The sequence below is a fragment of the Polyergus mexicanus genome, unplaced genomic scaffold (genome assembly GCF_030449975.1).
Source record: "Polyergus mexicanus isolate NDT 795.1 unplaced genomic scaffold, iyPolMexi1.0 SCAF_25, whole genome shotgun sequence".
NCBI lineage: Eukaryota > Metazoa > Arthropoda > Insecta > Hymenoptera > Formicidae > Polyergus > Polyergus mexicanus.
In genome coordinates, this window is record NW_027223345.1 from 1,417,048 (window position 1) to 1,444,095 (window position 27,048).

The window sequence follows — 27,048 nt, forward strand, 5'->3', positions numbered from 1 at the left end:
GAAAGGAGAATAGAAGGTATAATGAGGATTTGTAAACAGGAAACAGTGTCAGAAATGAGAGAACACTGTGAGAAACTAATGGAGAAACTAATGGGAAATATATTAAAGGAAATGCAAGAAGAAAGAGAGGCGAGAGAAGAGGAAAGAAGGAAGTGGAAAGAAGAAAGGAAAGAGATGCTAGAAAGAATACAAAATTTAGAGATGGTACAAGAAAAGAAGGAAAGAGAAGAAAGGAAGAAGAACATAGTTATAAGAGGAATAAATATTGAAAAAACAAATATAGAGAAAAGAATAGAAGAATTTGTAAAGGAAAAATTGGGAGTAGAAATAAAGGTAGAGAAAGCATATGAGATAAAGGAGAGAGAAGGAAAGAAAGGGATAGTAGTGACAGTAGAGGAATGGGAGATGAAAAGAAACATAATGGTGAGGAAAAAGAATCTGGATAGAGGAATATATATAGACGATGACCTAACCAGGAGGGAAAGAGAGATCCAAGGAAGATTAAGAAGGAGGGCCAGAGAGGAGAAAGAAAAAGGAAAGGAAGTGAAAATAGGGTACAAGAAAATAAGTGTAAATGGAAAATGGTTTAAATGGAACGAAAAGGAAGATTGTTTAAATGAAGAGAAAGAGGAAGAGAAAGAAAGAAGAGGAAGGCAATAGGAAAAAGAGAAAAAAGAGAGAAGAGGAGAAAAAGGGGCAAGAATGTGTTTTTGGAATATAGCAGGAGTTACAAATAAAGATAAAGAGGTGTGGGAATACTTAAGCGGATTTGAGATGGTAGGGTTGATGGAAACGTGGATAGAGGAAGAGGGATGGAATAAAATAAAGGACAAACTGCCGAAAAATCTGGAATGGAAGTGTAGACCAGCAAAGAGAGAAAACAAAAAAGGGAGAGCAAAAGGAGGCATTATAACAGGAATAAGTAAAAGGATAACGACCTTGGAATACAAAGAATGGAGTGACAACATAGTGGAAAGGAGAATAAGATATGACGGGAGAGAGTGGAGAGTGATGACAGTGTACAGTCAGAATGTAAAAGAAACAATGCACACAATTTCAGAAGGAATGGAAGGGAACGAGGAAGGCGTATTGTTAATAGGAGGAGACTGGAACGCCAGAACAGGGGAGGAAGGAGGTTGGATAAACGAAGCGGTAAAAAAGGAGAGAGAAAGAAAATCGAAGGACAAGGTAATAAACGGAGAAGGAAGAAGACTAATAAGTGAAATTGAAGAAAGAGGATGGGTGATTTTAAATGGAAGCAAAGGAGAAGAAGGAGAATGGACATATATAGGAGAAAACGGAACATCAGTTATCGATTATATAATAGGAAACCAAGAGGCTACAGAGGAAGTAGAGAGTCTGAAAATAGGAGAAAGAACGGACTCAGATCACGTACCGTTGGAAGCGACATTATATGGAACAAGGGAAGAAGAAAAAGAAATAGAAGAGGAGAAAGAAATAGAAAGAAGAGAATGGAAAGAAGAAACAAAGGAAGAATACTTGAGGAGCTGTGAGGAGTGGACCAGTAAAGAAGAGGGGATTGAAGAATTATGGAAGGAAATAAAAGAGAAAGTAGAGGAAGCAATACCAAAGAAGAAGAAGAAGAGACATAAATGGAAGATAGGAGATAGAATATGGCATGACAAGGAATGGAAAAACAAAAAGAGAGAATTAAGAAGGAGAATGAGAAAATGGAGGAAGGGAGAATGCGAAACGGAGGAATATATAAAGATGAGAAAAGAGTACAAAGAATGGTGCAAAGAAAAGAAAAAAGAATATGAGAAACAGGAAGAGGAAAAAATAGGGAAGATCAAGTCAGAACAAGAGGCATGGAAATATATAAACAGATTCAGAAAAAGAAGAGAAGAGATAAACGAAGAAATAGGCGAGGAAGAATGGAAAAGGCATTTTATGGGAGAAGAGCAATTGGCAGTATTAGAGGAAAAGGAAGCGGAAAGGGGAGAAGAAGAGGAAGAGGATGAAATAACAAGAGAGGAATTGATAAAGCAGTTGAAAAGATTGAGGAAAGGAAAAGCGCCAGGAGAGGATGGTTTGGAAAATGAAGTGTGGAGATACATGCCAAGAAGTATAGGAGAAGCAATGTGGAAAATGATAAAGAAAATATGGAAGGAAGGAGGAATACCGGAGGACTGGAAGAAAGGAGTAATATGCCCCATATTCAAAAAAGGAGAAAAGAAGGAGGTAAAGAATTACAGAGGTGTAACACTGATGGACACAGCATATAAGATTTACGCTAGCATTCTAAATGAGAGATTAATGGGAGAGATCGATGGCAAATTAGAAGAAGGTCAATTCGGGTTCAGAAGAGGAAGAGGGGTTATGGATGCTGTATATGTATTAAATCACGCAGTGGATAGAGAGGTAGGAAAAAAGAAAGGCAAGGTCTTTGCATGTTTCGCTGATTTGAAGGCGGCATTTGATAGAATAGACAGAAAAATACTGAGAGAAAGGATGGAGGAAATTGGGGTATCGAATAAGCTGAAAAAGAGAATAATGGAGACGTATAAGGAAACGAAGAACGTAATTAAGGTGGGAGAGAAATATACAGAAGAGTTTTGGACTAGGAAAGGAGTTAGACAAGGTTGCCCAATGAGCCCGACGCTATTCAACATCTACGTAGCAGATCTGGAAGAAGAAATGGAAAGAGGACAGACGGGGGGAGTAATGGTAGGAAGAAGAAAGATATGGACGCTAATGTATGCGGACGACATAGTTTTACTGGCAGAGAGAGAAGGTGAGATGAAGGAAATGCTGAGGAGATTTAAGAAATATTTAGAGAAAAAAAGTCTAACATTAAGCTCGGAGAAGACAAAAGTGATGGTATTCGAAAAGGGGAAAGGAAGAACAAAGAAGAGGAGATGGAAATGGGGAGAGGAAGAATTGGAGGAAGTAAAAGAGTTTAGCTATTTAGGATACATTATGCAAAAAAATGGAGGAGCGGAGAAACATATCTTAGAAAGAAGAAGAAAAGCAATGATTGCAATGAAGAAAACGTGGAGCATAGGAGAGAGATTATTTAGGGAGGACTACATAAGAAGAATGAAGATGTTTGAAGCATTGGTGGAGAGTGTGAGTTTGTTTGGAGCAGAAATATGGGGATGGAGAAAAGAGGAAAGACTGGACGGGATTCAGAGAAAATACGTAAAATGGATACTAGGTCTGGAAAGGACAACGCCGAATTACATAGTAGTAGAGGAAGGAAAGTTAGTGAAGATTAAAGAGAAGGCGTTGAAAAGAGCACTGAAGTACGAAGAGAAAATAGGAACAACGAGGAAGAAACTGGTGGAAGAATGCTGGAAAGAGAGGAAGAAAGAGTGGGGGGCAGGAAGAGAAGGAAAATGGGCGAGAATAAGGAGGAAAATATTAGAGGAGGAAGGAGAGGGTACTGAGATAAGAGAAGGAAGCAGAGAAGAGGAGGAAAACACAGTACAAAAAATAATAGGGAAGATAAGAGAGAAAGAAAAGGCGGAAAGAAGGAAAAAGATAGAAGAGTCTACGTACAACAGAGAATACAAGAAGATAATAAAAGAAGAGAGAGCAGAATATCTAAGTAAGAGAATGAAGCAAAAAGATAGAAAAACGATAGCAAGGTTCAGGTGCGGCAATGAAGCAAGAGAAAAAGAATACTGGAAAGCAGAAGAGGAAAAAGTATGCAGGCTATGTAAGAAAGAGGTAGAAAGCATGTGGCATGTACTCAAGGAATGTGAAAAGACGGGACAGAAAGAGGAGATAGAAAAAGTGTTGGGGGAGGATGGACAAGGGCTGATAGTACTAAGGAGAATAGAAGAAGAAAGGAAGAAGGCGGCAGAGGAAGGATAGAGATGCGTTTATATTTATTTGTATATTTATTATTTTGATTTTGATTGTGTTTTTGATTCTTGATTTTATTTTATTTTATTTTATTTTATTGTAAAGTTTATCCAATTCTATTTTATATAGCCCCAGCGTCAATTGGAATTTGAATTATGAATTTGATTTTGGTTTTAATTTTGATTTTAATTTTAATTTTAATTTTAATTTTAGTTTTAATTTTAGTTTTAGTTTTAATTCTAGATTTAATCGAGTTCCTATTAAAGGCAAATCTAAGTTTAAATTTAAATTGAAATTTATATATAAGCGCAGAGTGGATGAAGAAAATTGTGTAACCGGAAGTTCGTCCTAAGCCGAAAGGCAAGGACTAAGCTCAAATAAATAATAATAAACATATTAATATATGATTTTATATAATGTCTAATTATCTAATGGTCATTTTATGACCAAAACTTATCATCATTTTGTTACTTAGGGTTAAGGCTTTAAATCTATTTAAATATATACTTTTATATGAATGGCCAAAAGCTGCAGAATTTGTTCGGTTTTTGCTGACAATCTGCTATCAGATTGTCTTGCGCAGATCTTGGTCGATTTTTGCCATCAATTTGGCGTCAAATCATGTCAAGCTTTGCTCGGTTTTTGCCGTCAATTTGCTGTCAGGTTATGTCAACAAGCTTTGTCAACAAAACACAAGCTTAATGCGGACACAGATGGCACTGGATTTGTTACCAAGTTTTGAGCGAATTTGATGCCAATTTGGCAACAATTTGTTATCAAATTGCTTACTGGGGTATATTTACTCTTTGACTTTTGTTTATGACCATTTTTATGACCGTTGTTATTGTTATTGTGCCGACCGTACCAACATTGGTCGTCATTATATTGTAAACAATCGATAATATACAAATGACGTTTGGACGTTGTTCACTAATTTGTACAGATTCTACGCGGGTTTTAGTGAGCCTTCCATTCTGGTTATTAATTTGGAATTTAACTGCAACAACAAATGTGGGGTATGTCGGGTTATATAATTCCAATTTAATTTCTACATATTTATATCTATGCTGAAGATGGAGCAAAAACAGTCCGACTACATTGTTAATGCACATTTGTTAATAAAACTTAACAATAATAAGTTTGCGCACCAATACCCGCGCCTTAGCTCTTATCTGTCAGTATTCCCATTTAATTGTTTGTACTCTAAGCTTATTGCTGTTATTATTAACCCTATTTTGTTGTAAATTCACCTTTGCAATTTGACAAAGACCGCTAACTGGCTCTGAATGTCCCATATTTGACTTCACTGAACCCAATAACAGAGGAAGTTGTCTTTTAGCGCATATAGCTTCATCTATGGCTCGAAGTTCCACTGGATCGCCGGCTAGAGTACCAGTTGCATGAGCCTCTATGTAAGATAATTCAAGAGGCGAAATATCACATTCTTTGTAAAATTCTTCCAATAATATTTTTTGCTTATCAAATGATGGAAAGGTAATTCCTTCTTTTTTAAAGCCATCGCAGTTGGTTTTACCATAGACAAAGGTCGCATAGATTCTTCTTGCATCCTTTGCCTTTTGTAGGTATACTACTACAGCTGCATCACTACGCATGTAACCAGAGCCTTCTTCATCGTAAGGTTTACAGTAACCATCATTAGATAAAACTCCTAAAAATAATATTAACAGTTTATGTTTATAGTTCATTGATTCAATAGATATAAAAGATATAATTATGTTTCCAGTTTCTCTAATAATATACCAAGTACTTGAAAAATTCAATGTGGATATATATATAAGCGAATTAATTGTATCATTCGAAAACAAAAACTGCTACATTCAACAAAACATGAATTAACAAACATTATTATTATATATTGTAAATATTATTATTTTTATAAATGTATTAATAAATATTTATTCTATTTAACAACGTAACACACAACTCTGAACACAATAATATTATTTTTCACATACCCAAACGAAAAAGCTGGTAAATCATATTAGGATGGGCGCACAAATTGACACTAGCGACAATAGCCGCTTCGCAAATGCCAGATCGAATCATTCTGTAAGCTTCCACCATAGCGAAATGACTCGAGCTACTTGCAGTATCGATATTATACGATGGTCCAGTAACGCCGAGCCAATAAGAAATTCTGTTTGCTATCACGCCTTTATTGCATCCAAGAATGGGTAATCCAGCAATCTATTAACAATTATGTGTGTTATGAAACAATTTTCATATAAATATTTTCCTCATATTTAGCAATAGGTTTGTATACGTATTAATATATTTATACACACACTTTTAGGAACGCGTTTGTTTTATCAATTTCTGATATTAAGTTATTTAGAGAATAACTAATGAATTTAGAGAATAACTACATACCTGAGGTTTGTCGTATACTAATCCTATATATGTATCACAAAAATTTATTGCTGTGATAACGCTTGTATTAGTTCCCTGTAATTCTACTGGATTTATACCCCCATCAATAATCGCTTCATAGGTATGCTCAAGTAACTTTCTGCATCCAGGATCAATCACATCAGCTTCTTCGAGCGAAATATTAAAAAATTCTGCGTCAAATTTTTGTATATTATTCATGTTTCCTATTCGAGGAGGCATCTCGACGACATCTGTTAAAATTTAAAATAATTTGGATAAATATAATATTATTATATTGTTAAGTCATGAATAATAAATTATACTAAAATATACTTAATGACATATTTTATATATGTATGTAATTTTATTTATTTATGTAAATTATTTATTTTATATGTGGATTTTTCCAAATAATTTTGAGAAAAAATTTTATTACAGTTGTTCCAACGTTGATGATCGCTCGAACCAAGATCGATTTTATTGAAAAGATTGTCCTGAAATTCTTTTATGTTGTTAGAATTAGGAAATCGTCCGGCAATGCCAGAGATAACTATTTCTTCTTCAGCATCTACGCTGACATACGGATTGAACCGCTTGTTATTTTCCATTTTCCACAAAGTCAAGTCATTCTGAAAAAAGATATCAGAACTTTCTTTCAGTGTTACATCAAACGACGCGGCAACGTCGCGACGCCAAGTATATAAAAAAATTTCTTCCGGCTTGTCAACAGTTTTGCCTGTGTACAGGGGCCGCGGTGCTATCAAGTAGCTTATCCGGAGTTTTACGTCTCAGAAACTTTCGATTAAAATTCTTCAGGAATGAAAGCCGTAATCAAAAATCTAACGGCACTTTTCTTATACAATGTGGATGCAAGGTTTCGGTTGCGTCCAATTTGAATAAGATTGGTGCAGTCAATCCTGAGGAAAGATAATCGTATACCTGAATTGATATTTCTTTCAGCTCTAAACAACTCACGTACCTATGCTCGCACGCACACACGCAAAGCAATTTTGTCCCTCAAACGATGTTCACATTGCTCATGTACGATTATTCGCTTGAATATGCAAAATGTTTTAAGAGACAAAATCATATGTGGATGCGTGTATATACGTGTGAGATAATAATAATGTATATTCATATTAAATAATGCTTCGTAATAAAAAAAATCCTTTCTAATGTTTTCTATATTTTGATATTTATTCACTTACACAATTTATATTATTATTGATTATACAGTTTGTATACAGTTTAACATCTATATTAAAATTATACCTATAAAATACCTATACAGTTTAACTTCTGGATTAAAACTATATCTGTAAAAATAAAATCATATCGTGTTTTAAAATCTGTTGAATGATTGACAATAAGAGATTGCGCATTAAGACACTTCGTGACTACGTCCGTTCAAATTCATTATAGTATATATAAGCTTTGTAAAAATATACTTACTCTTTATATAATTCCTTTCATAAAAATTTCATTTCTATTAAATAAATCTTTAAAAAAATCACATCCATGTATATACTGTATAATGTGGTAATTTATATTTTTCAGAGAAAATATGAATTTTTACAAAAAGCAGTGACGTCCCACTAAAAAAGACATTACAAAGGTAAAAAAAAATACGCCAAGTACATAAAAAATATTTCAACTTGCGTACGCAACAAAAAGCTTAAAAAATTATTTGCTTCTAAAAAACAGTTGTAGCCGCGCCTTCGATTTACACGTCCACATTAACAGAATTTATTTGTTTCGCCGATCGGAGAGATAGGACGTAATTGATTTGTCCGGGTTTAGTTTGTTGAACAGTATTTATTCCTTTCGACACCAACTCCCGGACCGTCTTAGGTAATCGCACGCGACAGCAAGATATGAGCGGACACGCGAATTATCGTTTAATTATAACTTTATGAGCGTTAGGCGTTCGGTGTGCTCCCGGTGAAGGCTTGCGACGAAGTGTCTTAACGAAAAACCTTCTCTGCGATCCACGTACAATAGTCCTGGTTGATACGGGTGCTACAAAAAAGGAGGAATTTCGATCGTTCGATTCCGAGAGCCAATCGGCTATCGACAACGAGGTGTTTGTCAGAATCGAACGATACGAAGAAACCGCAAAAACGGAATGAAAACAAGGCTTCGCACGTAACGTCTCGCTTTAGAACGTTCGAGAAACAAAATTAATAATATAATTTATAAAACGCTTACTTTCTTGAACAACAGTTTATAAAAAAAATTTTTTTTTTTAAATAAAAAATTTGAAAAATAGCTTATAAAAAATTTTCCTCTAAAAAATAAAAAACCTTAAAAATTAAAAAATAAATATTAAAACGGAACGAAAAGGATTAAAGTTAAAGTGATATATAGAAACTTGGCGTGCCCAGGTTGCATTATAAATCATATATTGTATTTTTATTAATATATTGATAATGATTTCTGATAATCTTTTGCAAATTTTTATTTCAGATCGGGCACGCCAAGTTTCTATATGTCACTTTAACTTTAATCCTTTTCGTTCCGGGCCTATCTGATAAAGCTTATGATTAATTTCAAAACAAATCGATCAGTTTGGCAAGGGGCATTTTTAAATTTGAAATTGGGCTCGATGTGATCGAAATTATTGCAATAGGAGTTAAGTAGTTATATGATTTACTATCTGTAATAAAATCTGCAATATAATAGTGTTATTTTATATATTATACAAAATATTAATTTGGAAGGGGAACATAGGTAAACATAATAATGTAATTTTTTAATAAAAATATAATGCATTTTAATTTTCCCCAGAGGATCTATAATATTTCTATAAATGCAAGATTGATTTTATGACAAATACTATTTCAATTTACAAATCTTCCCAAACTGAATTACTCCTAAGTACTTGGCTAATTAATTATTGATTTCATATTTAGTTTTTATTGTTTATTTTTTAGGGATATACATATATATATGTATTTAGAATAACAGAAAATAAAATTTTAAAAACTGTTTTTGAAACAACGGAAAATTTAGCATAAAATGTATAGAAAAAGAGAATAGTCGTACAATTTTAAATTGCTTATGGTTTTCCAAGTAAATATATGGACCGTTTATTTTGAAAGTGGTGTAAGTCCTTTTTTTTAAAAAATGAGATATGACGTAATTTATGCTTAATTTAGTGTAAACTTTTTGTTTATAACTAGTTAGTATTTAATATCTTAAAAAATACCAATGCTTTGTTCAATTTAAAATTGGCCGGTAAAAGAAATTGCGTAACCATTGATTATGAAAGTGGTGTAAGTCCAATTTCCATCACGATGCCAGGCCTATTACATACGAAAAATATAAGGATATGCAGCAGCTATTACGTTATATACCTCCTGTGCATCATGAATATTTCAAAACACTGCCACATGAAGAGCATAAATAATTAATAATACCAATATCTTGTGTTAAGTTTAACAATATATAAATATAATTAACGTTCAAAATAAAAAATACTAATTCTATTTTATTTTTTGTTATTATTTATAAACAAAATTGGATTAATATGAAATATATTTTAAGTGATATTTGTTATTTCAAAATTGAAATTAAATGATATTTACAATTGACTAATTATGAAAGTGGCGTAAGTCCATTTGCAGCCTGAAAATATATATTATTTTAGTTAAATTCGCCTAAAAGAAATTTATATAATCAAATTACATATTGATAAATTTTAGTACAAACATTCCCAGACTTCACATAATTAACCTATATTTTTTAATTGTCAGATCTGCTAACATTTAATTTTCTCGAAACAAAAGAAAATGGACTTGCACCACTTTCAAAATAAACGGTCCATATATAAAATAAAAGTTTTTTAAAGTTTTCTAATCAATGACTTAATAGTAGTATAACAAGATGGGTTAATTATTCATAAATTCAACATCATTATTTAGGAATTTGCCGATAAAGAAAAAGTTCTTTCTCTAAAATAAATTATGACTATACAAATGTATCATTATTATGTAAGAATAATTATTAAAAGACATAAAGTGTAGCATTATTATCAAGAAACAAAAAAGATTACCAAATTTTGAATTTTAAGATACAGAAAAGCAGATTTGAACAAAATAATTAGCAGAATGAAAACATAGCACAGATATTTAGAATATTTAAAGCGAAAAGAAGACCGTTAAAACTATAAACTTTATTTCAAGTTTGCTCAAATTGTGCGCACTATATTATGTACATAATTCAGTTATATGTAGAAATAATCTTTGAGATCATTTACTTAAAAATTAAAAAATATATTTATGAAAAAAAAAACAAGAAAAATTTATACTCACCACGTTGAATTTCTAAATAATTTTTTTTTCTTTTTTAACTAACAGTAACTCTATTAAAAACAGAACTTTATAAACTTGACTAATATAATGACAACCTATACAACAGAGCAAAACATGCCATACTATCCGTAAAATCAGATATGAACTGTGTGATAATCACTCAATATATAACAGATTCACTTCCGGGGAAAAAAACAGAAATCAGTACAATTATACATTCAACTCACTTTACATATTGTGTTAAAGTTCAGCGGCTACGCAATCACAAACGTGCGAGTTAATATATTTTAAAAATTATATTCAAATGCGGGATGCATTGTTTGTTCAAACTTATGCGCAGTTATAAAACATATGCGCAGTTATAAAAAAATCAAAAAAATACGCAATAAATTTTTTTTGCGTTGAAAATATTAAGTTATTCATTAAATAATATTTTTGGTAACAAATTTTATTGCATTTAAAGCTTTTAATAGTTTTGCACATTTTTCAAAATTATCATATTTTTATTAAATATCTCGTTTGTTAATTATTTTTAAGGAAAAAGATTTAAAAATCATAAAAATGTAAAAATTAAAAAACATATAACGCGTTTAAAGATATATCTATTTATACATACACATGCAGAGTGTGCACGGGCAGTAATAATCGTATCACCGTATGCGAATTAAACGCGAGTGGAGATAATTATATGGCCCCGATTAAGAACTGATTAGACAAGCCTTAATTAGTGATCGAATCTTGATGAGAGTACATCCGATCAGGATCTGAGTTGTTTGGTAACGCAATGTCCATATCGGGAATTGATCTGAGGATCTTACCGGAAATCTGGTTTACCATGGTACATAATCGAGATTCTTATCGGGTGATTATGAGGTATAAGTTTATTCATTATATAATGCAAGTAAATGTAATACAAATAATTTTGATAAAGTTTATATATATTTATATAATCTAGCAATGGATATTGATTTAACATGTTTCATAAATGTAATAAAACGGAACAAACATAAACAAAGTAATACCTTTTAGTACGTACAATCCTTCATTATTGTACATTATAGAGTTTTGAATATCTCTTTTTAATGGTAAAAAATTATCTTTTTTAAAAGAATGCGAGATAACATCTGAAACACCTCAATAAATTTTTATATTCACATTATGGCATTCCTGAGAAGATCCTTATTAAATCCCGACCAAAATGATTTCGTTAGCTGGTAATAAAAAAAAGTTTATTTGGACCCGTTCATGCCCTATTCGGGCCAAACCTACTAGACCCGAAGAAAACCTTATCAAGGTACATCGGATATACTTCTACTCGGATAGATCGAGTAGGAAAATTCTGTACTATTCTGCAAGTTTTGCAATAATTATAGAGAAATTAATTTTAAAACAACTGCCAATTCGCGCGAGGACAAGCACATGCCGAGAAGAGACATTTTAGGCCCAATTGCACCGATGTTACTTTGGCTATAAGCAAGCCTTAAAACATTTGGTTTTGGTCTGTGATAATAACTAATATTATTTGGCTTTTGTTTTTAGATTTTAGACTATAATTTAATCATGGATTTACTTATATTTAATAACATTTTTTTTTCATTACTGTAATGCATACCTAATCACTGATCAAATTTTATCCCTTATTTTAGCTATCGTGTATATGTGTAGTAAAACTATTAATTTTAAGAATCTTGATTCTTAATTTTTTGCAATAGAAAATGCAATATAAAATAGATTATTCATTCATTTAAATTAGCATGTTACACGTGGTATCAAGGTCTATCGGATGCACATATTTTTTAAATATTTAAATAAATCAAAGTAAATATGATAAGTATAATATCCTTAATACGTTGGGCTCTTACACTGGGCCATTATATCCCATTCTTAATAGACATCACTTTATATTAGCAAATTTGTGGAAATATTTAAATTAGATTAATAATTTTGAATCTTATATGTATATTAAAACTAAAACAAAATATTAATTATTATTAATAATTAATAATTAATAATAATAAATTAATAATCAAGTTTAATTATGTATTGCGTCTAGCAATCTCGTAAAATTGGAAAATGTTCTTTTTCGCCGCGTACTTATACTCGCACGGATTAGTCAATTTTTTAAAATTAATTTCTCATTAATTATGGCAAAATGATAGAAAACTTCCCTACTCGTCCCGCTGTACAGTGGTACCCGTGCTACAGTTATTATCGGACAAACAGCATACTCATATAAACAAATATATATACATCTAACTTTTATTTTGTCAAATACTTTTACACGTATTCACATTTCTACAAATATTATATATTTTTTTAATAGAAACATATTTAATTATATAATTCTTCCAATAATATTCTTTAAGTGATAATTTAATATTGATACAAAGCTATTTATTTTAGAATTCTTCGTTAATAAATGGTGCCACTTTGTCCATCATTGTAATATGAGAACCTTGTACGTAATGTATTTTCACTGCACCTTCAGTAACCTAAAGATAATTTCTCTTGTAAAAAATATCTTAAAAATGATGAAATGTGTTTGTGTACTCTTTAATCAAAAGTTTACCTTATGTAAACCATAATCCTCTTCAGGAAAAGTGATAGGCATAAGTGTAGGTTTTAACAGTATTATAGATGATTTTAAAGGTGGCAAGAAAGATATATCATAATCTTGTATAGCCAATAGATGATCGCAAACTGTTGTAAATAAGAATTTTTGATTTTCAACACTTAATACATTGGTCTTCTCCGGAAAATGAGCTGTAAATAATTCTAATTTTTCCTCCCATGTACTGCACTTATTCAGCTCTAACGCAGACTGTAAATAATATATTGTATTTTATATAAATACTAATAAAATGATAATCTACACTTAAAATTGAGACTATATTTTCACATTTCGAACAAACTACATGTTCATATTCTTATTACTTAATTACTTTTTCTGTTTTGAACAACGTAAGTCAAATTATTTTATCTTTTAATTATTAGCCATAATTTGTAGTCAAGGATTATTGTTTCAATTTGATATCCATTTTACACATGTGCTCAAAAAATAGACATTATATTTCAATCATTGCAAATATTATATAATTCTTATATACTATCATTATTATCATTCTTTCTTACTCATTGAAAACTATTTAAACGAGTCCTTCAAAGCTTCTATAATTTGTATTATATGTAAATAAGATATTACCTTATAAAAGATATTTTATCATATAAAAGTGCATAAGGCATTCAGAATATTTAAATATTTTAATAAATAATTTTTTATACATTTTCATATATGTTAATCGTATATAAACACTATTACGTAAACCGTTTTCGTAGTAAAAAATCATAGTTTGGTCTCAATAATTGACTTACCATTTCATTGTCAGATTCGAAATACATTTTCATGAAATTAAGTAGAATGGCATTTTGTGGTTCTTGTTGTGAAGTATAATTATGAAATTCAACCAAAAATTTTAACCAATCAGGAGCTCCATCTATAAGTAATAACCGTCCAACGAAATTCTTAGCTTCTAATAATCTTGCTAACTCAATAGCAATTAAGGATCCAAATGAATAACCCACTATTAAAAATTCTTTTCGATCTTCCATTTTCTCCATTATGTACTAAAAAAATAAACATAAGCATATATAAAATAGTATATAAAGAAAAAGTGAGAGCGTGTGTATAATCAAATATTATCATTTAAATACACAGCAATTTAAGTAATGATTTCAAATAGATTATCTTATAATTACATACAGGCAGAAGATATGCTGCTGATTTCATTATTGAAAAAGTAACGTCCGGCATATTAAGTGCACCGTGTTGCAAACATATCGCCAAAGATTTAATTTCCGATTCTATCAATTTATATACGCTTGCAGATCCGTCGATTCCTGGTATAAGAAATATTATGTTTTCAGCAACTTCCCTTTTTGTATCAAGTTCTACATAAATATCTGGACTGAAATCAGAATCCTTAAGTTTTCGTGTTAATAATTCGAAACCGTCCAAATTATTTGTAGCAGCTTCAGTAGCATCGTACGTCTTGTCTTGCTCGGTTGCATTTGTCATTTTTCGAAGTCCAGCAAAGGTGAGATTTCGAATATCTTGTTCTGTCAATAAAATATCAAATTCTCTCGCCAATGTCTGTTTAATTTCTACCGCCATCATTGAATCCATGCCTAGCTCAGCCAGTATCACGTTTGGCGCAACTATGTTTATATTTGTTAATCCTATTTTAAAAATTATATATTTTGATATAATTTTAAACAAACATTATTTTATCTTAACAACTATTGAAGCCTACATTTCTTGTATCTTCTTTAATGCACTTTGTTATATCAATATAATATATTTTTAATAACATTATTGAATAAAAATTTTTTTTCTATAAATGTTTCGTCACAAATTTTTTATATTACAGTTGTTTACAAACTCACCCATAATATTTGCAACCGCTTCAAGTGGATTCATTGCTTGGTTAGAATTTTTTTTCTCAGCAACAACCATGCTGCTTACGATTGGCCGATCTTGTAGTAAAAATATTTCTAATGTGTCCAAACAAGAGGATATTGTTTGTTGCAATGTACCTCCAATAACAAGTTCTTCGTCATTTTCTTGCATATCTGCGACAAGCCCAACTTCACCAATTGCACCCCACTGTATAGCCAAACTATGTAAACCTTCCTTCATTCTTCTTTCACAAATTCTTTCCATTACGGAATTTGCCATTCCGTAATTTGTTTGGCCTGCGTTACCTCTTCCGCATGAAACGGAAGAAAAAACGACAAAATGTTGAAGCTGAGTGCATATTGTTCTCGATAATTCGTCCATCTTTTTCGTCGTCCATGCCTTTGACACGAAAGACTCTTCGAATATTTCCGGGGACTGATTCTTGAATATGCCATCTTTCAACACTACTGCGAGATTGAATATAGCATCCACAGGACCTTGTTCTTCGGCAAATTTTAATATAGATTCGCAGTCTTTATATCTCGAAGTATCAATAGCTGTAGCTTGTACATTTATACCATAAGATTGCCATAATGTTACTCTTGATCGCTGATACCCGTTCCTTATTCCAGTTCGCGATGTCACTACAAGATTTTTTGCACCACGTAAAATCAGCCAATCAATTAATTCTAGACCAAAACCACCTAGACCACCCAAAACGATATAGCATTTATGTTCCAGGCAGTAGTACCGGGGATGTGCGAGTATAGGTGCATCCAAGAGTTCATCTTCTTTATGAATTTTTATCATTATCTGCAAATAATACTAATTTATTAGGATATTTATCCTTAAATGTATGTTCGTTATTTTTTGTAAATTCTCAAAAAAGGGTAGACAGTTTTTGTTCTCTGTATGTTGTTTTTCATATTAAATATTAATAAAAACTGTCTTTATTTTTTGTTTATGGAATATATATATATATATATATATATATATATATATATATATATATATCATATTTTTTGAGAATTTAATATTTCAATTCTAGTTACTCTCTATTGTACATATACCAAAAAATGATCATACCTTGCCAATATGCTTTCCAGCAGCCATATATCTAAACGCAGCTTCTATTTCATCTCTTTCAAAGACTTTTCTGCACAATGGTTTGATAGCTCCTTGCTTTAAACCTTCTATTAATTTATTCGACAATATCATCTTACTTTCTGGTCTGGCACAAAAAGAATTGTCCAATATTATACTGTAGAAACTAATGCTTTTTGAGAAAGCAGATATTTCTAAAGGATTATTGGAAATCATATCAAACTTTCCAATTTCGAGGAAACGACCACCTTTTGCTAAGCAACGGATGGATGCTTGCAGTTTTTCTACAGATAAAGAATTCAATACGATATCTACTCCGCGACCCTCCGTCTTCTGCATAATCATTTGTTCAAAACTCGTGTCTTGAGAGTTTCCGATACGATCCTCGGAAATAGAAGGAAATGTTTCCCTTATAAAGTGTCGTTTCTTCATATTCCCAACCGTTGTAAACACCTCGCAACCTTCGTAAAGTGCAAGGTGAATTGCTGCTTGACCAACGCCTCCCGTACCAGAATGAATTAACACTTTGTCGCCTTTCTTCACTTTACCTCTCAAATACAAAGCATAATAGCATGTACTATATACGCAAGGAACCGTGGCGGCGTCTTCCATCGTCCACTCATCAGGTATGATCCAACTGAGATATTTATCAGCTTTACAAATATTTGCGAATCCACTAAAAATAGTCATTTCTATTATTATATTATTATATTAAAATTACATTTAAAAAATCTTTTTTATCTTAAACATTCTGTATGTATTGTAGTAAAGTAATACAAAGAAACTTGCAAGATATAACAATTTTTTCAATTTTTTTACTTCATCAATAGTTTCTTTAATTTAAATATAAAAAAATATGTTAAACAGTTTATTTACTAAAAATATATTAATTGACATCTGTGCGTATGACTATCTTACCCATTTGAACACAATCCCATTATTCTTTGTCCATTTTTATTAGAACCAACAAATTCCATTCCGAATAAAATGCTATTATTTTGTTCGAAAGAGGCGACAGAAGTCGAAATGAGTCTACCACTAGCTATCATGATATCTCTAAAATTGATAGACGCATAGACTATTCTTATCAGATTTTCCTCGTTATTGTTGACCAAAGATATTCTGTTTTGCACCCAACAAAAAGTGCTGAGATTACCTCGCACCTAAAATAAATAAATATAATCATTATTTTAATCCTATTAAAATTACATTAAATCATTACTCAATCATTATAAATAAAAATATCACAAAGCATTATTGCAATTTTTCTTATATACTGAATCTTTTTGACGTACCATTTGAGAAACATAAGCACTCTGTACGAGTTTTGGTTGTAGTAATGGTAATGGAAAATGCCTGTAAGAACCCCAAATGCTACCAGAACGTATAACATTGATGGGTAAATCCAGCTGTAGTTGCCTTATGTACAACGATTCTCGCAATGAAAAAGTAGGCGCATCTCTATCTTGAATGAATACACCTCTAATCATTTTACCGTCCGGTTCTTTACGCAAACAATTTACAAGACCGATTAGTCCGCATTCGAAGTCCCCTTCTGCGACGACTATAATTCTCGTAGTTTCATTTTCCCTGTCCATGAATGATTTAAGTCTGTCTATCCATGAGAATTCATAATTGTTTACATGCACAATCTGTAGATTCCTCTTATTAATATCGTGTATTTTCCTTAATAATATAATTGTCTTATCGTTGGTGCGTTTCTCCAAAATTACTTTTAACCCATACTTATCAAGACATGAGTAGTCGTAGATAGCATTGAATTCTTCGAATGTTAGAAGAAATCCCTTTGGCATCATGACAGATAATAATTGTTCATATAATTTGTTTTTATTTTTTGTTAAAATTCCGAAACCTAGAATCATCAAACAATTTTCATTTTTCGTCAGTTTATCGAATTCTATTGTAGAAATATTATCAGGCAAAGCGATATCTTTGAACCGCTCGTGTGTTGCTACCAGTTTGATATCGGATTGAATTTGCGGTAAATCATCTAGAACTTTATTCACAAATAAACAATTTAAATCCTCCGGCATCACTTGATCGCTATTTTCCACAAATTCGATGATTTTTACATTTATCATATTGTAACACTCGAGTGCAATATGCACCGACATTCTTGTTGTATCCTCTAAAGACATTACATCTAGATCCCGATAAGCAACAAACTTGTATTCTTCAAGAATAGGATGAATCGCTCTTTGTTGGCGAGATATAGCTGTAGCCACGACGCCGCTTACTTCAATTCCTCCGGATATCAAAGCATCTAAATGCTTATAATTTTGTACAAGGATTTCTGCAATATGACACAATAGCGCGAATTTATACATATATTTTTCGAAAAATGATATTGGGCTAAATATTGTGCTTATTTATATTACTGTAAACATACGATTTTCTTCATTTGGAAGCTTTACAATTTTTTTCATATGAGATTCTGGGTCGATTACTACTTTACGAATTCTTGTTGGTACGAAGAGACTTCTCGAATCCAGTCCTAAAATCATCATCTGTAACATGTTGTCAATAAATGTTACCCAGTTGTCAGTCCAGACAATATGACCATTCTTTCCCCTAATTGACGCGCTTTTTAATCCACGAAATTCGCCAGTATATTGATAACCACGAAGCTTCAATTCTTTATAGATATCTTTCGTACTCATCTTCTCTTCATCATTATCATTTCGATCAATAAATGTAGTACATATTTTCTCGTCTTCGATATTAATTGGAATTCGTACTGTTCCAGTAACGACAGCATTGCTTCCTTCGATTATCTCGAATTTGCCACTACCTGTAAAAATATCGATATCAATTTCTTGTAAACGCAGTTAGTGCTAATATTGCATTTCCTGCTCAAATCTGGGGTCACACTATAGATAGATTGCTCTAATGGTTTATTTATTGGATACAAATCTTACCTCAATTTATATTTTATACAATCTTATCTTTTACTTATATTTTATGTAAAAATTTTTTATTTTTTTGTATATTTCTTATTTGCAAGATTAATTAAATTATACTATTTACCTGTTTGAATCATAAGAGTTAAATCGACTGGACTTTGTTTTGATAATATTGTCGAGTGTAGAAAATTGACATCTTCAAATATAATTGGAATATCGAGATAATTTTGTTTTTTTAACCAGCCTATCATTTGCCATATAAGTAAAAGATATCCTGCAGCCGGTAATAAATTTCTTCCATTAACAACATGTCCAGTCATATATATAAAATCTTCTTCTAACACATTAATAGTAACAATTACTTCTCCTTTGTGAATTGTTCTTTGTCCGATATAACGATACGTATACCAATCTTTGGAATGATCCCATCTACAATAATTATCATTAATCAAACAATATATAAAATATTAGTTCGCGTTTCTTTTACCGTCGTTAAAAATAATATAATTTAATTTTCTGCTTTATAAAATTTCACTATTTTTCTATAGCCAATATGACTGAAAAATCTTGTGTTATACTAAGTAGAATTTACCTTATAAGGTGAGAAATCATCGGTGTGCCACGACTTACAGGAAACTTAACTTCAGGATATAAATTTGCGATTTGCGGCTGCAATCCTGCGTTATAAAGTTTACCAATTCCGTATAAAAATATTTCAATATTTGGTTTGTGAGAGAATCTGTATAAGGCGACATTTGTCACTGTTGTCTCTAAGGAATCATTAAGAATGTATTGCAAAATGTCGTGCGGCGCTATCTCAATCGTCACTGCGTCGTTTGGAATAAAGCGCAGAGTTTCTGAAAATAATACCGGTGCTAGCAAATAGTTTGCATAATATTCGGCTACACTTGACTTTGGAGATGCGCCGAACCATTCATAATACTCATTCAACACACTCAACCACTTTGCGCTTGGAGACGCTTGTTGTGGCAGTATTTGATTCAAGTATTCCAAAAGTTTAACTCTTGCGGGCTCGACATAACGACTATGAAAAGGTATACGTCCGAAGGAAATTTCTTTTACAGGAATATTGTCATTCTGAATAAAAATAAACTTTATCATTTATTTGAAATTAAACATATAATTGTAAGCATACACGGAAAATAATTAGTTGCTGCAGCTAAAAACTGCACGTGGTAACTAGATTTCAGACGTAATACAATATATGTACAGCGAACATCTTAGCTGTGATACCTATTTATTAGGTACAGTAGCAAATCATTTTGCTAGAGTTTAGAAATTTATTTAGCAAATTAGCTATGGTAGCGAACATTCTTTTTCCGTGTATAGATAGATTATTTAATACTAAGCGTTTTTACAAACCTGTAACATAGCGAGGAATGTTCTTACAGAGGTCGTTGGTCCACTCACGATAAAATTACGTGAATTATTGTAACAAGCTATATCTATATCCGATGGACAGATATTTTTCATAATTTTAGAATCGACATTAATTTCAGCCATTAAGCCATCTATTATTTTTGAGTTAAGAAATGCTAAGCCGATATAATATGCCAACATGATCGTTTCTTCGGCCGTCAAACATCCATCGGCATATCCACAAATCAACTCGCCAATAGAATGACCTATTATAATATCAGGAGTGATACCAATGCTTGTTAAAAGATCAACTATTCCGATCTGTAATACGTATAATTTTTATTACAACTTTCTAATATACTTTTCTGTTGAATAATATTATAAAATATTATAAATTTAGAATTCTGAATATTATTATATACATGTAATAATCTCTCTTTGAGAAATGTCTCTTCTTGAGAGATGTCTCTCCTTCAGAGATTCTCTTTTTGATTTTAATTCTATATTTTACAAATAACTTTAGTTTTTTATAAAATATTAATCTTTAAATATAAATCTCTTTGTAAAAAATTATAGAATTAGACAATACAAAAGAATACTGCAACATATATAGACGATATATTTTATTTATAAATATACGTTTATACCTGTAATCCAATAAGGCCTACAAATAAATTGACGATGTTATCGACAATATCTTTGTCTTTATTTGTTAGAATATCTGTCACCGATATACCGTGAGGTCTCAAAATTTTATCGCAATTCTGGACTGCTTTAATGAATGCTGGAAACTTCATTAAAGCTCGACCTACCAATATTTTAAAAAAATATTCGTATATAATTACATTATTTTATAATGTTGTGTAATACATTGTCTTAGATAATAATTTTATCTAATTGATTTAAACATATATATATAAAATCTTTGAAAAATTGTTTATCTTTATTTTACAAATTTTTCCTACACTATTATTACTATTTTAGTTTAGTTTAATCAAAATTTAGTTATCATACTTAATAAATGTAACTTATAAAATTACAAAATTTGCAAACTAGAGAGATATTATATACTTGTTAACTTTGTTTCATGTTTTAACAAATACTTAAGAATGTTAATATATGTGTAAATTAAAAATTGTTAAATGTTCCAAAAATGCGAGCAAACATATTGCATATTAATAATTGTTGAATATTCCATTGTAATGTGATACTTTTGTGATTTATTTACCCATGTTAAGACACTGAAATCCAATTCCAGAAAATATGAAACAAATCGGTCTTCTCGTACATACGTTGCGTTTCATTTTAATTATTGCGTTATCCGATATGTTAGATCCAGCAATCATATATCCCCTGTAGAAATGTCCTTTTATATTGTCACAATGAATATGTTGTAGCAAAGAGATATATTCTACATCTATTGGCCGGCTCTGTACCTGTAGAGATATCGTTACTAATCGTAAATATACGATAATTATTTTATATCTTAATCAAGCGACGCGGTAGCGTCGTGAGTACATAAACGCCAAGTACATAAAAAATTCTTTCCGGCTTGACATCAGTTTTGCCTATATACAAGGGTCGCGGCGCTATCAAGTAGCTTTCAGATTACTCTTAAAGTTAATTTAAAAAAAGTTTATATATTTATACAGGATATCTGGTAAAGATTGTGCCAACATTTGTGAGCGGGTAGTAAACTCAGCACTAAGTAAACTAAGCAGAAAAGTCCTGTACCATTTTTTCCTATAACGCTTAATAAAAGAATTATTATTAAATAAAGCCTTGCTAAAAAATTTTTCACATCCGTGCATTCCGTCAAACTTTGCAATTTTCAGTATGCCAAACATTCCTTCAGATTACAGAAGTAGGGATGCATCGCAAGCAAATAATGGAGATACATTCTTAAAGTAGAAACGTTAAGCTTTATTTAAAAAAAAAATTATTTATTCTTCAGATAATTTTTCGTGAAGTGATCGACAGTGAATGTTGGTCAATTTTCGACAAATATTTTCTATGGCATAATTTTTTTAAGCAGTGTATATTATAATCATGATACATATGTATATATGGTACATATATAAATATCTTATTTTTAATTATAAATCTTTGAAATTTGCACAAAACTAATATTCTATTTTTAAACTGAATAATGGCTACATTAACTATGAATGCGTTTGCTTCAACAGATGCAATATACCTTAGATCTGTTAATAATACTCTCCTCTTTTCTGCGCTTTTACCGGTTTAAAATAAACTTGAATTTATCTTCAACTTTCACATTTAGATTCTATTATTAGAATTAATAATTTAAAATAATTAATATACTTCAATTAAATGTAATTTAAGTTATAACAATAATTTTTTTAAATTTTTTATATAAATTTAAGCAGTCTCATTAATCTTTTCTCCCTTTCATTTTATAATAATACATTTTTTATTCCTTACGTTCATTATTCAATATTTGCATATTTTTTTATAATACTAAATAATTGCAATTTTAAAGTACTACATATAAGTATTATATCGTATAGTTTTTCTCTTACTTTTTTTTATTTTAATATATTATCTTATATATATTTTATGCATTTAATATATTATCATAAATTTGTTTAATGTATTTGTGTTTTTGTGCGTGCAATACACGTGAAATTATTTCTTTATGATTTTTTGTTAACAAAAAGTTTAATTTTCTAAATAATTTTAAATGACAGTAATAACATACAAGCTAAGCATAAGAATGATTAGATTATTTGTGAAATAAATTGTAATGTATACTTACGTCTTCTAATATAATTTTAACTGCTTCCTCCGTACATCCAGATATAGCTACGAGTCTAGGTAAATTATCGTCTCCTCCATTATAGACTTTAATTGTTGGATTTGATTTCAGTAATATGTGGCAATTAGCACCGCCAAATCCGAAGGAATTGATACCGATATAACCACCCTTACATTCTATCGGTTCAGTGACTACATTTATTCTTCCTTCAATGATAGCAGCCATATTTTTTCGTGGATGTTTAAAATGTATAGTAGGAGCCATTATACCAGTTTCCATCGCTATTAAAACCTTTATCCAAAAATAACATTTAAATAAAAAAAATATGTGGTACATGTGGCATTATATTATATTATGTAGTTGTATTAACCTTATTTTGCCGAATATAAAAAGTTGATAGATTTGAAAATTTAAATTTAAATTCTAAAAATTTAGATGGAATTAAAAAATTAATTAAAATTAATTAATGCATTTGCCATTTTTTCGCCATTTTTTTCGTATTTACTTCGTTTTATGATTTGTTTTTCTGATCTGTACGTATTTCCTCTATAATGGAAAACTTGCCAAAAATTCAAGAATTGATTGATCGGGAAACTTAAATTTGAATTTGATTTTAAAGTTTGAATTGAATTTAAAGATTAAGTAAATTTGCCGCATTAGCCTTTCTCTTATGGTATATTTACTTTTTGACTTGTGTTTATGACCATTTTTATGACCGTTGTTATTGTAATCGTGCCGACCGTACCAACATTCGTCGTCATTATATTGTAAACAATCGATAATATACATATGACGTTTAGACGTTGTTCACTAATTTGTACAGATTCTACGCGGGTTTTAATGAGCCTTTCATTCTGGTTATTATTTTAATTTGGAATTTAACTGCAACAACAAATGTGGGGTATGTCGGGTTATATAATTCCAATTTAATTTCTACATATTTATATCTATGCTGAAGATGGAGCAAAAACAGTCCGACTACATTGTTAATGCACATTTGTTAATAAAACTTAACAATAATAAGTTTGTGCACCAATACCCGCGCCTTAGCTCTTATCTGTCAGTATTCCCATTTAATTGTTTGTACTCTAAGCTTATTGCTGTTATTATTAACCCTATTTTGTTGTAAATTCACCTTTGCAATTTGACAAAGACCGCTAACTGGCTCTGAATGTCCCATATTTGACTTCACTGAACCCAATAACAGAGGAAGTTGTCTTTTAGCGCATATAGCTTCATCTATGGCTCGAAGTTCCACTGGATCGCCGGCTAGAGTACCAGTTGCATGAGCCTCTATGTAAGATAATTCAAGAGGCGAAATATCACATTCTTTGTAAAATTCTTCCAATAATATTTTTTGCTTATCAAATGATGGAAAGGTAATTCCTTCTTTTTTAAAGCCATCGCAGTTGGTTTTACCATAGACAAAGGTCGCATAGATTCTTCTTGCATCCTTTGCCTTTTGTAGGTATACTACTACAGCTGCATCACTACGCATGTAACCAGAGCCTTCTTCATCGTAAGGTTTACAGTAACCATCATTAGATAAAACTCCTAAAAATAATATTAACAGTTTATGTTTATAGTTCATTGATTCAATAGATATAAAAGATATAATTATGTTTCCAGTTTCTCTAATAATATACCAAGTACTTGAAAAATTCAATGTGGATATATATATAAGCGAATTAATTGTATCATTCGAAAACAAAAACTGCTACATTCAACAAAACATGAATTAACAAACATTATTATTATATATTGTAAATATTATTATTTTTATAAATGTATTAATAAATATTTATTCTATTTAACAACGTAACACACAACTCTGAACACAATAATATTATTTTTCACATACCCAAACGAAAAAGCTGGTAAATCATATTAGGATGGGCGCACAAATTGACACTAGCGACAATAGCCGCTTCGCAAATGCCAGATCGAATCATTCTGTAAGCTTCCACCATAGCGAAATGACTCGAGCTACTTGCAGTATCGATATTATACGATGGTCCAGTAACGCCGAGCCAATAAGAAATTCTGTTTGCTATCACGCCTTTATTGCATCCAAGAATGGGTAATCCAGCAATCTATTAACAATTATGAAACAATTTTCATATAAATATTTTTTCTTATGTATTAATATAATTATATACTTTTAAAAACGCATTTGTTTTATCAATTTCTGATATTAAGTTATTGAGAGAATAAACAATGTGAACCACATACCTGAGATTTTTTGTATACTAAATCTGTAGATGTATCACAAGCACATATTGCTGAGATAACGCTTGTATTTGTTCCTTGTAATTCTACGGGGTTTATACCCGCATCAATAATCGTTTCATAGGTATGCTCAAGTAACATTCTGCATCCAGGCTCAATCATCTGAGCTTCTTCGATCGATATATTAAAAAATTCTGCGTCAAATTTTTGTATATTATTCATTTTTCCTATTCGAGGAGGCATCTCGAAGATATCTTAAAATTCAAAATAATTTGGATAATTATATTATCATATTATTAAGTCATGAATAATAAATTATACTAAAAAATTATACTTAATGACATATTTTAAATATGTAATTTTATTTATTTATGTAAATTAATTATTTTATATGTGGATTTCCCCAAATAATTTTGAGAAAAAATTTTATTACAGTTGTTCCAACGTTGATGATCGCTCGAACCAAGATCGATTTTATTGAAAAGATTGTCCTGAAATTCTTTTATGTTGTTAGAATTAGGAAATCGTCCGGCAATGCCAGAGATAACTATTTCTTCTTCAGCATCTACGCTGACATATGGATTGAACCGCTTGTTAGTTTCCATTTTCCACAAAGTCAAGTAATTCTGAAAAGAGATATCAGAATTTTATTTCAGTGTTACTGTCAAGCGACGCGGTAACGTCGCGACGCCAAGTTCAATATATAAAAAAATTTCTTCCGGTTGTCAATAGTTTTGCCTATGTACAGGGGCTGCGGTTCTATCAAGTAGGTTATCCGGAGTTTTACGTCTCAGAAACAATCGATTAAAAATCTTCAGGAATGAAAGCCGTAATCAAAAATCTAACGGCACTTTTCTTATACAATGTGGATGCAAGGTTTCGGTTGCGTCCAATTTGAATAAGATTGGTGCAATCAATCCTGAGGAAAGATAATCGTATACCTGAATTGATATTTCTTTCAGCTTTAGACAACTCACGTACCTATGCTCGCACGCACACACACAAAGCGATTTTGTCCCACAAGCGATGTTCACATTGCTCATGTACGATTATTCGCTTGAATGTGCAGAATGTTTTAAGAGACAAGATCATATGTGGATGCGGGTACATACGTGTGAGAAAATAATAATGTATATTCATATTAAATAATGCTTCGTAATAAAAAAATTCCTTTCTATTGCTTTCTATATTTTGATATTTATTCACTTATACCATTTATATATTATTATTGATTATACAGTTTGTATACAGTTTAACATTTATATTAAAATTATACCTATAAAATACCTATACAGTTTAACTTCTGGATTAAAACTATATCTGTAAAAATAAAATCATATCGTGTTTTAAAATCTGTTGAATAATTGACAATAAGAGATTGCGCATTAAGACACTTCGTGACTGCGTCCGCTCAAATTCATTATGGTATATATAAGCTTTGTAAAAATATTTACTCTTTATATAATCCCTTTCATAAAAATTTTATTTTTATTAAATAAATCTTTAAAAAAATCACATCCATGTATATACTGTATAATGTGGTAATTTATATTTTTTAGAGAAAATATAAATTTTTACAAAAAGCAGTGACGTCCCACTAAAAAAGACATTAAAAAGGTAAAAAAAAATACGCCAAGTACA

The 27,048-nt window shown here is 30.8% G+C and overlaps 2 protein-coding genes across 2 annotated transcripts in view; both read right to left on the reverse strand.

The window, feature by feature from the left end:
• LOC138943234 (fatty acid synthase-like) overlaps positions 1–25,233 on the reverse strand; it is a 112,626-nt gene extending 87,393 nt beyond the window's left edge. Inside the window, exons 1-6 of the mRNA XM_070313843.1 lie at positions 25,040–25,233; positions 24,314–24,732; positions 6,659–6,851; positions 6,223–6,473; positions 5,808–6,039; positions 5,082–5,500 (exon numbers count right to left, since the gene is read on the reverse strand). Of these exons, the coding sequence (XP_070169944.1) occupies positions 5,082–5,500; positions 5,808–6,039; positions 6,223–6,473; positions 6,659–6,851; positions 24,314–24,732; positions 25,040–25,148 (1,623 nt within the window). The 5' untranslated portion in view covers positions 25,149–25,233. The remainder of the gene's footprint in view (positions 1–5,081; positions 5,501–5,807; positions 6,040–6,222; positions 6,474–6,658; positions 6,852–24,313; positions 24,733–25,039) is intronic.
• LOC138943032 (fatty acid synthase-like) lies at positions 12,891–23,939 on the reverse strand. The gene is made up of 16 exons (XM_070313550.1): positions 23,862–23,939; positions 23,179–23,469; positions 21,628–21,640; positions 21,047–21,207; positions 20,403–20,720; positions 19,612–20,117; positions 19,144–19,448; positions 18,506–18,907; positions 17,391–18,409; positions 17,014–17,258; positions 16,078–16,771; positions 14,979–15,804; positions 14,296–14,771; positions 13,908–14,159; positions 13,105–13,356; positions 12,891–13,027 (listed from the first exon to the last, which is right to left on the reverse strand). The coding sequence occupies exons 1-16, from the start codon at positions 23,937–23,939 to the stop codon at positions 12,935–12,937; spliced, it is 5,931 nt and encodes a 1,976-aa protein (XP_070169651.1). The 3' UTR covers positions 12,891–12,934.
• Positions 25,234–27,048: the final 1,815 nt, after the last annotated feature.

Excerpts from the sequence above, each read along its gene's own strand:
- LOC138943032 (XM_070313550.1), bottom strand. The coding sequence starts at position 23,939 with ATGACGACGAATGTTGGTACGGTCGGCACGATTACAATAACAACGGTC. Across the intron at positions 15,805-16,077 it reads CTGGAAAGCATATTGGCAAG|ATAATGATAAAAATTCATAA; the intron begins GTATGATCATTT and ends TATTATTTGCAG. Across the intron at positions 14,772-14,978 it reads AGCGGTTGCAAATATTATGG|GATTAACAAATATAAACATA; the intron begins GTGAGTTTGTAA and ends TTTTTAAAATAG.